Here is a 17,113-nt window from a genome sequence, read left to right as displayed (position 1 = left end):
TCACATTTTAGAAATGGTTTTATTCATTACACTCCATGAACAACCTCTGCTAGCTTAAAATTTTTCTTCTAGATCTTCCTTACTTCTCTCAGCCTCCACTGAATTGCTCTGGAATGGGCTTTAGCTTGAAGCACTGTTGTGGCTAATTTGGTCTTCTCTCCATACTACATTATCCATAGAAGCAAAAATCCTGTTTCACTTTCTTATCATTTATGTGTTCACTGGAATAACACTTTTAACTTCCTTCAAGAAATTTTTCTTTTTACTCAAAACTTGTCTAAGTCTTTAGTGCGAGAAGCCTAGATTTCATCCAAACTTAGCCTTATATATCTTTTTCCCTAACCTTAATCATTTCTACCTTTGATATAAAGTGAGAGAGATACAATTCTTTATTTTACTTAGGCATTTAGAGGTCTTTGATGCGTTATCAATTTCAACATTGTAGTTTATCTCAGGACATAGGAAGAGAGCTAGGGTAATAGATAGTCAGTGGAACAGTCAGAACACACAGCATTTATTTATTAAGAATTCCTCCTTATATGGTCACAGGTTCATACAAGAAGATATAACACTTTTTAAGCTATGTGCACCTAATGTAGGAGCAACTAAATACATAAAGCAAATATTAAGATACACAAAAGGAGAAATTGACAACAACTCAATAGTAATAGGGGGTTTTAACAACCCACATACATCAATAAAAAAATCATCTAGACTATAAATCAGTAAGAAAACAGTAGTCTTAAATGGCATATTAGACTGATAGGATTTAACAGATATCCAAAGGACATTCCATCCCAAAACAGCAGGAATACACTTTTTTGTTTCAAGTGCATTTGAAGCTTTCTCCATAGTAGACCACATGCTAGGGAATAAAACAAGTTTCCACAAACTTAGGAAAGTAGAAATTATATCAAGCATCTTTTCCAATCACAACAGTATGAAACTAGAATTCAATTACTGGAAGAAAAATGGGACAAACACAACAATTGTGGATCATACACCATGCCACTAAAATCCAATGGGTCATTAAGAAATCAAAGAGAAAATCATAAAATATCTGAGACAAATGAAAATAAAACCTTACCTTTCCAAAGTCTATGGGATGCAACAAAATAAGTTCAAAGAGGAAGTTTATAGTGATACAGGCCTACCCGGGAAACAAGAAAAATCTCACGTAAGCAACGTAATCTATCATCTAAAAGAATCAGAAAAAAAAAGAACAAAGCCCAGAGTCAGCAGAAGGAAGAAAGGGAAAAATAAATATAGGAGAGGAAATAGAGACAAAAATAACAATAGAATAGATTAATAAAACCAAGAACTATTTTTTTTCCAAAAGATAAACAAAATTGACATACCTTTAGACAGGATCATCAAGAAAAAAGAGAGAGGAGGCACAAATAAACAAAATAAAAAGTGAAAGAGGAGAAATAATATTTGATATCAGAAATACAAAAAAAATCATAAGAGAACACTATGACAGTTACATGCCAACAAATTGGAAAACCTACAGAAAAAGGAAAAATTTCTAGAAACATCCAACCTTCCAAGACTGAATTAGGAAGAAATAGAAAATGTGAACAGACTGATCACTAGCAGAGAAATTGAATTTGCAATAAAAATAAACATCCAGAAAACACAATCCAGGACCAGACAGTATCACAGCGGAGTTTTACTAAACACACAAAGAACTAATATCTATTCTTTTAAAATTATTCCAAAAAATTAAAGAAACACTCCCAAATTTATTCTATAAGGCCACTCTTACCTTGATACAAATAGCAAACAAAAACACTGCAGAAAATAAAATTACAGGTCAATATCTCTGATGAATACAGATATAAAATTCCTCAGTAAAATACAAGCAAACTGAATTTAACAATATATAAAAAGGAATCACATATTATGATCAAATATGTGGAATATCATTAGGACTTATTCCAGTGATATAAAGATGATTCAATATCCACAAACCAATTAATGCAATATATTACTTTAACAAAAGGAAGGATAAAGATTACATGATCATCTCAGGAGATGTAGAAAAAGCACATTAGGGAGTTCCCATCGTGGCTCAGGGGTTAACAAACCTGGCTAGTATCCATGAGGACACAGGTTCGATCCCTGGCCTTGCTCAGTAGGCTAAGGATCTGGCATGGCCATGAGCTATGGTGTAGAAACAGACATGTCTCGGATCCTACATTGCTGTGGCTGCATCATAGGCTGGCAGCTAGAGCTCTGATTTGACCCCTAGTCTGGGAACTTCCGTATGCAGTGGTTGTGGCCCTTAAAGAAAAAAAAAAAAAAGCATATTATAAAATTCACCATCCACCTATTATAAAAATCCTAATCAAAATGAGTACAGGGAACATATATCAATATAATAAGAGGACATTCATGACAAAGTCATAACCTATATCACACTACTAGGAAAAGCTGAAAACATTTCCTCTAAAATCAGAAACAAGACAAAGGTGCCCACTCTTTCCACTTCTACAGCTTGGTATTGGAAGTCCTAGCTGGAGGGATCAGACCTGAAAAAAAATGAAAGTAATCCAAATTGGAAGGGAAGAAGTAAAAATGTCACTATTTTTAGAAGACTTGATACTGTATTAAGAAAATCCTAAAGTCACCACCAAAAATCTATGAGAACTAATAAATTAATTCAGTAAAATAGAAAGATATAAGATTAATATACAAAAATCTGTTGCTTTTATTTACACCAATAATGAACTGTCACAAAGATAGAAAAATTCTTTTAAAAAATCACATCAAGGAGTTCCCATTGTGGCACAGAGGAAACAAATCTGACTAATATCCATGAGGATACGGATTCAATCCCTGGCCTTGCTCAGTGAGTCAGGGATCTGGCATTGCCATGAGTTGTAGTGTAGGTCACAGACACAGCTCGGATCCTGTATTGCTGTGTCTGTGGCATAGGCTAGTAGCTGGAGCTCCTCTTTGCCCCTAGCATGGGAATTTCCATATGCTGCAGGTGCAGCCCCAAAAGAATAAAATATCTAGGAATAAACAACCAAGGGTGTGAATGATCCATACTCTGAAAACTATAAAAATATTGATGAAGGAAATTAGAGACAACACAAAGAAATTAAATCTGTATCTAGTGTTCATTGATTGGAAGATTTAATATTGTTAAAAAGTCAATACTACACAAGGCAATATTCAGATTTAATGCAATGTCTATAACAATACCCATTTTTCAGTGAATAAGGAAAAATAATCCTAAAATATATAAACTGAAACACAAAAGACCTCGAATATCCAAAACAATCTTAAGAAAAAAGAAAAATGCTGAAAGTATCACACTCCTTGACTTCAGACTGTAATACAAAACTACAGTCATCAGAATAATATTGCAATGGCTCAAAAACAGACACATAGATAAATGGAACAGAAGAGAGAACCCAGAAATAAGCCAAAGTATTTATGGTCAATTAATCTATGACAAAGGAAGCAAGAATATTCAATGGAGAAAAGACAGTTTTTTCAATAAATGGTGCTGGGAAAACAGGATAACTACATGCAAGAGAATGAAATTAGAATATCTTCTCACATCATAGAGAAAAATAAACTTAAAATGGGCTGAAGACCTAATTGTAAGGCCAAAAGCCTTAAGACTCCTAGAGGAAAACATATGGAAAATAGTCTTTCACATAAATTGTAGCAATACTTTTTTTGGATCTCTCTCCTAAGACAAAGGAAACAAAAGTAAGAATAAATGAATATGTTTCCTTGACATAACAAAGGAAACAATCAGAAAACCAAAAAGACAACCCACTGAATGGGAGGAAATACCCACATAAAGAATTAAGGCCCAGAATATATAATTAGAACATACAATGAAATATCAAAAACAAATAACTTGATTAAAAAACAGAAGACCTAGAGAGGCATTTTTCCAAAGACATACAGATGACCAGCAGGTACATGAAAAGATATTCCACATGTTAATCATCAGAGAAACACAAATCAGGTTCATAATGATATATCACCTCACACCTGTCAGAGCGGCTATTGTCAAAAAGACCACAAGTAACAAATGTTGGGAAGGATGTGGAGAAAAGGGAACACTTCTGGTGGGAATGTAGATTGGTGCAGCCACTATGGAAGTATGGAAGTTCTTCAAAATCTAACAATATAATTACCATATGATGTAGCAATTCTACCCCTGACTGTATATTCAAAGAAAAGGAAAATACTAATGCAAAAAGATACATGCACCTCAATGTTCACAGACACTTTGTTTACAATAGCCAAAATATGGAATCAACTTAAGTGCATACCTATACAATGGAATACTATTCAGCCATAAAAAGAATGAAATGTTGCCATTTGCAACAATATGGATGGGCGTATTATGCTTAGTGAAATAAGTCAGACAAAGCGATATACTGTATGTTATCACTTTATGTGGAATACAAACAATAAAACAAACAAATGAATACACCAAAACCGAAATAGACTCAAAATATAAAGAACAAACTAGTGGTTTTTTGGGGAGTGGTAAGATATGGATAGGTGATTAAGAGATATCAACTACTATGTATAGAATAAATATGCTGCAAGAATATATTGTACAGCACAGGCATATAATCAATATTTTATGATAACTTTAAACACAGTATAATTTATAAAAATATTGAATCACTAGGTTTTATACCTGAAACTAATTATGATATTGTAAATCAGCTATACTCCAATTTAAAAGTGCATATATACACAGCCTAGCTAGAGAAAAATAGAACCTCATTAGAGTAAAAAGTGGGTAAAAACATGCAAGAATTTGGAATTAAGCATTTAAGCATCTCAAATTGATGTCTAGAGTTGCAGACCTGAGAAATAATTTTCACAACCTCACTACTGGGGACTATAGTGAGCCCTACCCTCCTGTGTCTTTACGACAGTGTGTCTGATCCAATTTTTCTTTCACGAAGAACAGTGTATGTGACTGGTAACCAAATATAACAGAACAAAGGTAAGGAAAGAAAAATCAGTCTCATTAAAAACTTTGAAAAGGAGAAGAGCAACAGTTCACAAAATGATTGCTTTTCTTTAATAAGTTAAAGTGACATCTGACATTTATCAAAGATAGAATATCAAAACTAGAGAGGAAGTTGGTATAAAAAACAAAAGAAAATAAAAGAGATAATGAGAGAGAGACAAAATAAATTTAAGAAATTCTTAAAAAGACCAAATTTCAGAGAAACACTCTACATTAAAGGACATGAAGAACAAAATAGTTTGCTGAAAGTTAAAGTTACAGAGATGATATATTTTAAAATAATGCTCTGAAAGGGAATAAAAAGCTAGGAACTACTGAGAGATTAAAAATTAGATAAAGAGAACAGTGAATGAGAAGATGTATGAATAAAAAGAGAAGTGAAAAAGAGGTATAGGAAGTAAAGCAGATAAATAATTGGATGGAAATTACCAATGTCCTTGAGATGAAAAAAATCCTCATATACAGGTTGAAATGGCTTATACATCTCAAACAATAACGTGCCTACAGCTTAGCACATTCTATATAAATACAAGTATGATTACAACAAAATTCCACATTGCCTAGCAGAATGAGCAACTTTAAATGCTGTGATGTAATGATACTATTGGATAAAATAGAGAGAAGTCTAAAAAAATAAAATACTATTGTTAGATCTACAAAAATAAATAAATAAAATATTAAATATTTAAAGTGATAGATAAATTGTATGATTACTTAATACAATTAGATCTAAAATAACAACAAGGATATATTGTTGAAGAGGAGGGTAAAAGAATGCTAACTTCCTTGTCTCAGATAATAGGGATAAGATTTTATATATTTCTAATTTCTCAGATAAGTAGTGGAGTCAAAAATATAAAGAATGAAAAAAAATGAAGATGCCTATTTGAATTATAAAGCAGGGTATATATGTTTTGAAACAGTAATGAAGATGAAAGTCTATAAAAATTATGCAATCATATAAAATATGAAGAATGTATAAATTACATATAAGAATAATTCTAATTGGACTTTGAAAAAATTAACTAAATTATTTATAAAATGATTTTATAACAGTTGTCCCTTAAGTTGAAACAAAGTCACATTTAAATAATATAGAAATTATATGTTAACATATAGAAAAGTACATTACAAAAGTTTTAAAAATTTAAGATCATAAAATTAATCCAAACTTTTATAGAACTTAGGGAAAATAATTTTTCTGGACAAAAACCATTGCTGTATATTTCTAATTGTGCTATTCTCAAGAGATATAAAAATTCTTGAAACTTTTAAGTTTGAATTAATGTGGAATAACAATGCATAAACACAAACCTATTCACACAAAAAATAAAATAATCAATGTTTAAATATCCAATATAAAATTATGTGTGGAAAACTTCATGAAATTTGTATATAGTCTTCAGTTTTGAGGTATCAATAAATACACAAGAAATTATACAATTATAAAGATGGTTTATGCATTTATAGTTATGTCATAGAAAGAAATCATACATTTTCATACCCAGGGCCCATAATACTTAAAATATTTTGGCACTGGTTGACATAGGAAAATATCAATTTGTCTTACAAAATAAAAGTAAATTAATGTAATAAAATAAGAAATAAAATTGATTTATTTCTAAAAGTCTTAAAAATCAACAATATAAAAACAAACATAATATTCTCTTTAATAAAACTAGACCTAAAATCGACAACAAAACAGCAATTAATATCTACTTGGAAATTATCAACATCAGAACCATATCCATTACAGCTCATGGAATGAAGCCAAAACAATACTCTTAAATGCCATGAACTCAATTTGGTTCATTATGAAACAGAAAAGGAAATTTTAAATACTAAACTTCACACTTAGTAATAGAAATGATAAAAGAATATAAATAAGGGAAGGTATAAACTAGTGAAAAAAAAATAATGTATCAATAGGAATTCCTGTTTTGGCTCAGCGGAAACCAATCTAACTAGCATCCATGAGGATGCCTATTTGATTCGTGGCCTCACGCAGTAGGTCTGGGATCCAGCTTTGCTGTGAGCTGCAGTGTAGCTCGCAGATGTGGCTCAGATCTGGCATTGCTGTGGCTGTAGTGTAAGCCAGTGGCTACAACTCCAATTAGACCCCTAGCCTGGGAACTTCCATATGCCATGGGTGCAGCCCTAAAAAAAAAGAAAAGACAAAAAAATACAAATAAATAAATGTATCAGTAATAAAAAAATCAGAAGAAAATGTGGCATGTTCAATAACTGTTTCTTTAAGCCATTTTTCTAAGAATGATAAATACACAAAAATTTCTTTAAAGCCAAATCAAGATGAAAGAGACACATACATTAGACATCAGTATTTAAGAAAGGTGTTAAGACCACAGAAAAGTAAATCATTTGTAAAATTGTAAAATGAAAGACTGTCAATTTAATTACCTGAAAATTTAAAAATTTCTATTTATATGGCTCTGCAAATATAATTTCTAAAAAGTAGAAATTCTTAAGCTATTCTATGAGGATTATTTAAATAAATCCTTGACTGTGAAGTTATATGAAAATGAGTTTGGAAATATATATTTCCCAAAAGACTCAGAACCCCAAGAATTTTAATGATAGTATAAATGAAATAAGTATCCATTTTTCTGTACTTTAAACTATTGCAGAATTCAGAAATTATAAAAACATCACAATTCATTTAACAAACCTAGCTTAATTCTGGTGATAAAAATGGCAAATGGAAAAAAATATTAATTTTTTACAGATGTAGATTCCTAATACTTAATATTTTATAGGTAATTTATTTCAGCCACTTACTACTTTGATATTCTATGATAAAATTAAGTTTTAAGTAGTAAAGCAGTGATGGTTGAAAATTAAGAAACCTCATAAAATAAGTCAAATTTAGTAATAAGTTAATAGAAATTATCTCTATAGATATGGGTTTCCTCTATAAACTTTAATACACATTTTTCCTATAAACTAATCATAAACTGAGAGTACAGTATTTCCCTAACATGTTAAAAAATTTACACTAAAAGCAACTGCTGCTCTTGTCAATAATGACGGACTAAAAAGAGCTACCAACATTTTGTTTATGAGTGTGGAGAATCTAAAAGAGGAAAAACAAACTTAAAAAATCTGAGACAGAAATGCTTTTAACAACCTCATTTGCTTAGTTTTGGTTTGGTTTGGTGTGTTTTTTTTGGTTTTTTTTTTTTTTTTTTTTTAATTTATTACCGCCTGGCAATCTCTCCCTAGATCTCTATTACCAAATCTTTCTTGAAATTTCTCATGGCTGTCAGTGGTTTCTTTTACTCAGTGGATGATGGATAATGACTTGTGCTCGTGGTCCCTAGACATACAGTTTCCCAACATTTAGATGCTTCTAGATTTTCTATTGGCCAAGACCTGTGGATAGTCAGGGAGGACCCCAGGCAGGGGATGAAGAGAGAACTGCTTTCCCCATTACTGCTTCTCTAATCTGAGGACTAGTACAGAAAAAATCTCCTGAACTGTGCACAGATGAACTTTTCCACAGAAAAGAAAATCATGGACTTGGGAGAATAGACTTGTGGTTGCCAAGGGGGAAGAGGAGGGAGCAGGATGGATTGGTAACTTGGGGTTAATAGATACAAACTACTGCATTTGTAGTAGATAAGCAATGAGATCCCTCTGTATAGCACTGAAAATTATGTCTAATCGCTTGTGATGGAGGATAATGTGACAAAAAGAATGTGTATATATATGTATATATATATAAAATGTGTGATTGGGTGACTTTGCTGTACAGTAGAAAATTGACAGAACACTGTAAACCAACTATAATGGAAAAGTTAAAAACCGTTTAAAAATTAAAAAAACAAAAAAGCATCATTTTTTGAAAAGACTATGATTTCTTCCTTGTACTATCTTTGCATTTTTATCAAGTTCTATTGTCTATGTGGGTATGGATTTATTTTTGGACCTTGTTCTGTTTCACTGCCTATTTGTCTAACTTTGTGTCAATTCCTCACTATATTGAATACTAATGTTTCTTAAGTCTTGTTTCTTAAGGTAATTTGTCCTCCAACTTGCTCTTCCTTTACAAATGTGATTTGATTATTCCAGGTCCTTTGTGTTTCAGTATGAAATTTAGTATTTCAGTGCCGATGTGGCATTTTCTACAGACACAAAAAGTTGGGATGTTTTTGAGATTGTGTTGAATCTATAGGTCAATCTAGGGTAAATTGACATTGTAGTAATACTGAGAGAGTCTTCTGATACATGAAGATGTGCCTCACTGATTATTTAAATATTCTTTTATGTATTCTTTTTTTTTTTTTTTCTTTTTGGCTGCCCCGTGGCATGTGGAGTTCCCAGGCCAGGGGTCATAGCTAAGCTGCAATCGCAATCTACGCCACATACTACATCCTTAACCCACTGTGCCAAGCTGGGGGATTCAACCTGCTTCCCAGTGCTGCAGAGATGATGCCAATCCCATTGCACAACAGTGGAACTCCTATTAATGTATTCTTTAATTTCTGTAAGCAGTATTTTGTAGTTTTCAAAATACAGATCAAGTCTTGGCCATTTTTGTTAGACTTATTTCTAAGTAATTCATATTTTGACATCATCATAAATATTATTTTTATTTAAATGGTTGTTTATTATTAATATAGAAATACAATGGGCTTCTTATGTGGCTCACTGTAGCCTGGATAAATTCACTTATTTTGAAGATTTGTATATTTATTTTGTTGTTTCATAGATTCCATTGGATTTTCTACTTAAAACGTCATGACATCTGCGAATAAAAACAGTTTTATATCCTTATCTCCAATCTGGATATCTTTAATTTCTTATCCTGCCTTATGGCACTGGCTAGAACTTTCACTTTTTGTTGCATAGAAGGTAGGAAAAGACACCTTTGCCTTGTCCCTGATGTTATGGTGAAAACATTCATTTGTCACTATTATGTATAATATTAGCAATCAATATTTTATGAAAGTCCTTGATTTGGTTGAGGAAATTCCCATCTATTCTTGTTTTGCTAGGTTTTAACTAGAAATTCATGTTATATATTGTCAATGCTTTATCCATACGTACAAGGAAAATCACATGTTAATTATATCATATAATTAATTATGTAGATTTACATTTGATGCTATACCAACCATGTATTCCTGGGATAAGTCCCACTTGGTCATGATTATAAATTTTGGGGTATAATATACTCAAGTATGTATATAGCTTTTGTATATGTATATGGTGTGTTTGCCTGTAGTTTTCTTTTATTGTAATTTGTTTGTGTGCTTCTGGTGTCAATGCAGGGATGGCCTTACTGAATGAGTTGGGATGCCTTTCCTTTTCTTTAATTTTGTCTTCAATCCTCTTCAGTTTATATTAATTCTTCCTTCAGTATATGGTAGAATTTATCAGTGATGCCACCTACACCTGATGTTTCATTTGTGGGAAGGTTTTTAAGTACACATTTCATTTTGTTAACAGACATAGAGATATTCAGATTATCTTACTGAGTAAATTTTGTATCAGTGTCTTTCAAGGAATTTGTTAGTTATGTCTAAGTTAGCAAATTAATTTTCAAAAAGTCATTTATAATATTCCCTACTTTGCTTTTAATATCTTAAAAATTGCTGGTGTGATCCCACCTATCTCAATCTTGATACTGATATTTGTCAATTTTTTTTTATATCCATGGCACATGCAGGTTCCCAGGCTAAGGATCTAATCTGAGATACAGCTGCTGGCCTATGCCAGAGCCACAGCAATGCCAGATCCAAGCTGTGTCTGCGACCAACACCACAGCTCATGGCAAAGCTAGATCCTTAACACATTGAGGGGAGCCAGGGATCAAACCCGCAGCCTCATGGTTCCCAGTCAGATTTGTTTCCCCTGCACAATGATGGGAACCCCTGATACTGTTATATGTGTTTTTGTTATTTTCTCTGCAGATCACCACAACTAGACTTTAGTCAACTGTATTGCTTTTCTCAAAGAATAAGATTTTAGTCTCATTAATTACCATTATTATCTTTTGATTGATTTCAATAGTGTATGCTTACTTCGGGTTTGATTTACTCTTTTCTTCTAGTTTATTAAAGTAGAAGCCAAGATCATTGATATGAGACCTTTCTTATTTTCCAGTAACGGCATTTATACTAAAAAATTCCCATTAATCCATTGAGCCACGAGGAACTCCCTGGCTACAGTTTTGAAAGTTTTTCAGAGCCTATAGCCAGGATCTTGTCCCACATATCCCCTAAGTCACAATTTTCTATAGCCTCAAGAAGACAAATATTTTAAATTCAGACCTATAACTACACACACACACACACACACCCCCCACACACACACATTCTCTCTCTCTCTCTTTGTATACATACATATATGGATTTATATGGAATTTTATATATGTATATAAAGAAATAATAATTACAATCTTTTTAATCTTATATAATGGCATACCCCAAACTGGCCCCACATATTCTGTAATATGCTTAAATTGTTGATAACAGTAACAGATAACCAAAAATTAGTTACATCTACATAAAGAGAGAGGCATGATAATATCACATGCATGATAATATCACAATAGTTACCATTTGTTAAGAACACTCACTGTGTTCCAGAGGCCATGTAATGCCCTTTACTGTATAACATCTTCAAATGACCCTATAAGGTACAAATCATATGATTATTTTATAGATAAGAAAACAAGTTGATAGGCTTCATAATCTGCCCATGAATCCAGAGATAAACATGGCAGGGCTAGTGTTAGAGCCTAGGTCTTTCTGACTCTAAAGGGACAAGAAAAAACATCATTTTCTTTTTAATTTCAGCCTCTCCATGGTACCAGTCAGGATGTGGCATTTGTTCAGATTTCATTACTTGGGAGCCTCAAACTCAATTGGAAGAAATCTTTCATCAGGAGTTTAACCATATCTCTCCCATATAATAGGGGGAAATTCTACCATCCGTGAAAATTGCTTCCTCTAATAGAGCAAGCCTTCTGAAAAACTATCTTCTTAGAGATTGTAGAAAATTGCAGAAATGTCTCCGTCAGTCCCCAAGTTTTTCCTGAGGCTAGTTTCTCCTGCTCATTTTTATTTGATATGTTCAAAACCTTTTATTTGCTTTTGAGTTTATCCCTTGATTCTTGCTTTGCAGGTCTTCTAACTTTGAACTGAGTGTAGAAATTCTCATTATGATTTTTCCATTTCCCATGTATACTATAGTCAATCAAATAAAATCATAGTCTTAAATTCACTGATGCCTAACTGATATGTATGCATTAAATATCATTATACCTGATTGGTTCTATTTGTGTTTTCCAAACCCAATTACTTTGTAACTTTGTAGGAAGGTATATTTTAACTATCATGTACTTACTTCTTCCAACATTGCCTCTCACACAAAATTTTCTAGGTCTGCTGTATTATTACACTGGCAACAAAGTCATTCATTTCTTCTTTTTTAATTCTTTCCTGGAACAGGACTGTTACTATTTTATCTGCAGAGCTTTATCTGTTAGTCCTTTAACCTCCACTGAGTCACAATAAAGCAAAGCAAACATATTCCTGTCATCAGTGAAATCCTGACACCACTTTTCTATACACATTCTTTTTGTCACATTATCCTCCATCATGTTCCATCACAAATGACTAGATATGGTTCCCTGTGCTATACAAAAGGATCTCCTTGCTTATCCACTCCAAATGCAATAGTTTGTATCCATTAACCCTGGACTCCCAGTGCATCCCACACCCTCCCCTCCCCACTTGGAAACCACAAATCTGTGTTAAAATCTCGGCATAGAAAATCTCTCAATTTTGAAGTGAGCCTGAGTTTACTCTAGAGTTACCCATCCCTGTTTATACTACTCCTTGCTCCTTAAATGTGACATTAAGATTTTGAAGTTTGAGGACACTAGTGAAACTTCCTTGGCTATAGAAATATATACCTATGTCTTCAAGACCAAGTTCTATGTATTACATCAGTGGTTCTCAACCATGGTTGATTTTGCTTCTGTTTTCCCACAGGGTCATTTGGCAATATCAGGAGATATGATCAGTTGTCACAGCTGGAGGGTGGATGCTGTTTCTGCTTTATAATGGATAATGCTAGGCATGTTGCCTACAATGTTCAGATCAGATCCCCATCTCCCCCTGCACCAAATATCTGACCCCAGTGTCAACAGTGCAGAGGTTGAAAACCCAGTACTCGATGACTTCTTACTTTAGGATTTTTTTTTTTTTTTAATAAAAATATCCATGGGAAGTAGAGCTGCCTCAACATTTACAAGTCCCTGAGTAAACTTTTCCTGGTTCTAGTTCTCTACATACTTACCTGAGCCTGTCCAGATGTTAATTGTGTCTCATTATTTATATAAGAAAATAGTTGACATAGGCTGGATAGTTTGCCCACGTTTCTGTAGGTTTCTCTAGTTCCTCTAACTCCTATTCCATTTATATGCATTGCTTCATAGAATCCTCTTGTCCCTGAAGACAACTGAGTTTGCCCAGGCTTCATTAAATGCAACCCATAGGCAAATTTAAAGAGAAGCTTCCTAATATTTTGGCCCAAATTTATATGCTGATTTTGACTTTCTTGGTATCTCCATTCAAAAGACTACAAGAGCTAGAGGAAGACTAACAGAAGATACTAAAGATGAAAAGTGATATGGCTCAAAGCAAATTCCCTAGGTCTACTTCCCCAAGTCTATTTCCCCAGAGTAGATACCCTCTCATATGAGGATTGCTGCCAGGCCACCTTATCACATCCTCTTCCTGTAGAAGAATTTTATTATCAGCTATAAACATTGCTCTATCACTTTGGACATTCCAGGTTATGGCCCAAACCTTCCACAGTAATGCTCTTCCTCTTTAGAACTCTTGTGAAAGTGAGAGAAAGAGAAGTTGTTGAGCTTCCTAATCAGTCAATATCATTTCAGAAATTTGACTAATACAATAAAATAAAGGATGTGAATTTTAGCAGATAGAAGAGTTGAGAGATAATGGATAAATAGCGTCCTATTTGTTAATGGATAAATAGTGTCCTATTTATTAAACCAAAGAAAATATACTAAAACACAATTTAAATTAATATTTAGCATAGTATTATTTTTGGTTGTAATACGCACATTAAAAATATTCAACCCCACTCCCACATATATGCACAAATACAAATTAGTGGATGATAGGAGAAAAGTTAGAAAATATTGAAAAAAGAAAATTCATTATGTACATACTAAGAACAAAGTAAAATACAGTTGACCTTTGAATAAGACAGGGGCTATCCACCTATAATTTATAGTTGGCTCTCCCTATTTGCAGTTTTTCAGCATCCTCCCTTTCCACCAACCATAGACTATGCAATACTGTATTATTCATCATTGAAAATCATTCAGATATAAAATGGGCCCCCAGCAGTTCAAACTGGCATGCAAGGATCAACTGTAATTGTAACATATATAAAATAAGTTTTCTGCCATATGCAGAGTTTTTTAGTGTTTTACTGTACTCACAAATAGAAATTAACATATATAGAAATTTATCATACCCCAAGATGAAAGATTTAGAATTAAAAATATATTAACTCACTCCAGATTATTCTTAAAAATAACACAATTCCAATAAAAGTATCAAATAAAGTTTATTAGGGTACTGACATAATAATTCTAAAGTTCATCTCCATATCCTCAAACATCTCACTTGTCTACCACTAGAGAATCATTTTAGTAAACTAAAAACAAAGAGGTAGACTTTATTTTCTGTCAGAGAGAAATGTCCAGTATTTATTACATGAAACAAATAAATCCAAATTCATAACAGACAAAATTTAGATTAGTACAGGTAGTATAGTATAGTATTATGTGATAAGAAAAACATATTCATTTATGTATGCACAGAAACTATCCAAGAGAATAAAGAGCAAAGTGTTAACAGTGGTTTATTTCTAGAATCTGTTTTAGAAAGGATAAAAGGCAATAGAAAACAGTATATTTGAGAGAACACATGCATATGTGTATATATATATATGCATGCATGTAAATGTATAAATATACATATATATACTTACTTTCAGAATTAAGTATAGGAACTCAATAGAATTATAGCCAAAATATTTTTAAAATATGAATAATGAAATGTAATTCAATTTAATATTAAATGAAGGTAGGATAAAAGCATTAAAAAAACTAAAAGTTTAATAGTGGAGCATGTGTATTCATATATATATGTGTGTATGTGAAAATATAATCCATACCCAGAACATAAATATATATGCATACACCTTTAATATACGTATCTATAAATATTTAATGCTTTGTTGGTTAACAGACAATTTCATAACTATGAGTAAATGAGTTTGGGGAACCAGGTAAAATTTTGACAACAAAAAGTTAGTTGAAATAATGATTTGCATGCAAAAATAAAACCATGAAACTATTAGAGGAAAATAAAATGAATATTTATTTAATATTTCTGGATATAACTTTTATACCATACAAAAAGTTAAAAACTATAAAATAAACATACAATAGTTTAAATATGTGAAATTAATTTTTAATTACATAATCAAAAATACCTCATAAATAATTAAAATATGAATGACAAGGTCCAGGAAAAACATCTGTGATGTTTATTAAAGCTAAAATATTAATAAATTAATTTAAAACCTATTATAAGTCAATAAAATTTTAAATTGGCAAAGAAAATGAACATAATACACAGAAAGTAAAATATAAAATGTCAAATAAATATGCAAAGAAATTAAACATATCATTAGTACTCAAAGTGATGAATCATATGAAAACAACAAAATACCTTTCAACTTAAATTGGAACAGATCACTACCAATTTTTTTTTAAATACTGGATAAGATGGATCAAAATGCAATTTGAAATTTTAATTGTTTGGTATATTTAGAAAGACATAAGTTCAAGAGTGGTCATCTTAAGTTTTTATATTTCAAATATTGTTAGACAAGCACCAAAATAAAACTGAACCCATGTACAATAAAATGATATACAGTATTATGCACTAACCAAATTTTGCTGTAGGTGAATGCTTATATGTTCACAATAGAGTAAAAACGGTAGATTATAAACAATTTGCTTCATTAATTTTTTTTGTCTAACAAAAATATACAAAATTTTAGGAAAATGGTAAACAAATTTATATAAAGGTATTTTTGTCCATATGCATTTTGTCATCTTGAACATAAATATAATAAGATGATATATTGATAAAAAAGTGAGAGAAAAATTTATTATCAATAATGGCCTATACCAAACCTATATCCTAATCTATAGTTTTGAACTTTAAATAATGGATTTAACTTACTAATTTTTCAATAGAACAATTTATAAAGACTTTTCAAAGAGGAGTTTATTTTTAAAAAGAAATAAAATTTAAGAATGCACTTCTTTATTCTTTCAGTAAATATTTACGACATTCCTCTTCTCTACAAGATTTGGAGTAAGGCATTGGAGTTACAGAGTCAAACAAAAAAATCCTATATTACCTTTCCTTGGATGCAGAAGGTTGAAATGTAATGCAAGATATTAATTAAATCATTATTAAAAAGAATTGGTGGTGAAGTAGAATAAAATAGTGTGGTTTGACAAATAAGGTTTCTAGCAATGTCTTCATGAAGCAGTTATGAATTAGAATTACCTAAGTACAGTGAATAGCATTCCAGGGCTGGATTTATACAATGATGTTTTCAAAGCATAGAGCATGACAAATAAAAGGAAAAGAAAAGGAAGCCGGTGTACATTGTGTGGAGGCTTTCTTGGATGGAGATTTGAGAGCAAGAGGAGTGTGATGTGAGAAAGATCTGTGAAGAAAGGGCTAGATCATTCAGGGTTTTTAAGGCTATGTTTAGGATGCTAGTTTTCATCCAGAGAACAATAGGACTTCACTAAATTGCTCTAAATAAAGGAGGAGGGTGATATGATCATGTTTTGTTTTGAAAGATGCATCTTATATACACAGAGAATAAATCCAATGGATCAAGGGCCGAGTTAGGGAGACCACATAGGCACTAGTAAAGAGAGAGGAATGGATGGATTTGAGAGATACATAGAGGTAAAACAAGCAAGACTTC

At 31.9% G+C, this 17,113-nt stretch overlaps 1 protein-coding gene across 7 annotated transcripts in view; it reads right to left on the bottom strand.

The window, feature by feature from the left end:
- LRRTM4 (leucine rich repeat transmembrane neuronal 4) overlaps positions 1–17,113 on the bottom strand; it is a 755,797-nt gene that overhangs the window by 721,021 nt on the left and 17,663 nt on the right. For 2 of the 7 annotated variants that reach the window (XM_085018833.1, XM_085018832.1), the window contains exon 3: positions 494–2,534. The exons of 4 other annotated variants lie outside the window; for them this stretch is intronic. In XM_085018833.1, coding sequence (XP_084874959.1) covers positions 2,529–2,534 — 6 coding nt within the window. In that variant the 3' untranslated portion in view covers positions 494–2,528. Of the gene's footprint in view, positions 1–493; positions 2,535–11,605; positions 11,678–17,113 lie in introns of those variants that run through there. One more of the 7 variants, XM_085018831.1, reaches the window with a different exon arrangement.

This window comes from Sus scrofa, chromosome 3, assembly GCF_054392235.1.
Source record: "Sus scrofa isolate SSC_HxYL_T2T_F1_AM1 chromosome 3, Sscrofa_HxYL_maternal_Yorkshire_Landrace_v2.0, whole genome shotgun sequence".
Classification (NCBI taxonomy): domain Eukaryota; kingdom Metazoa; phylum Chordata; class Mammalia; order Artiodactyla; family Suidae; genus Sus; species Sus scrofa.
Note: the sequence above shows the minus strand (reverse complement) of the source record. Positions and strands in the feature narration are given on the sequence as shown.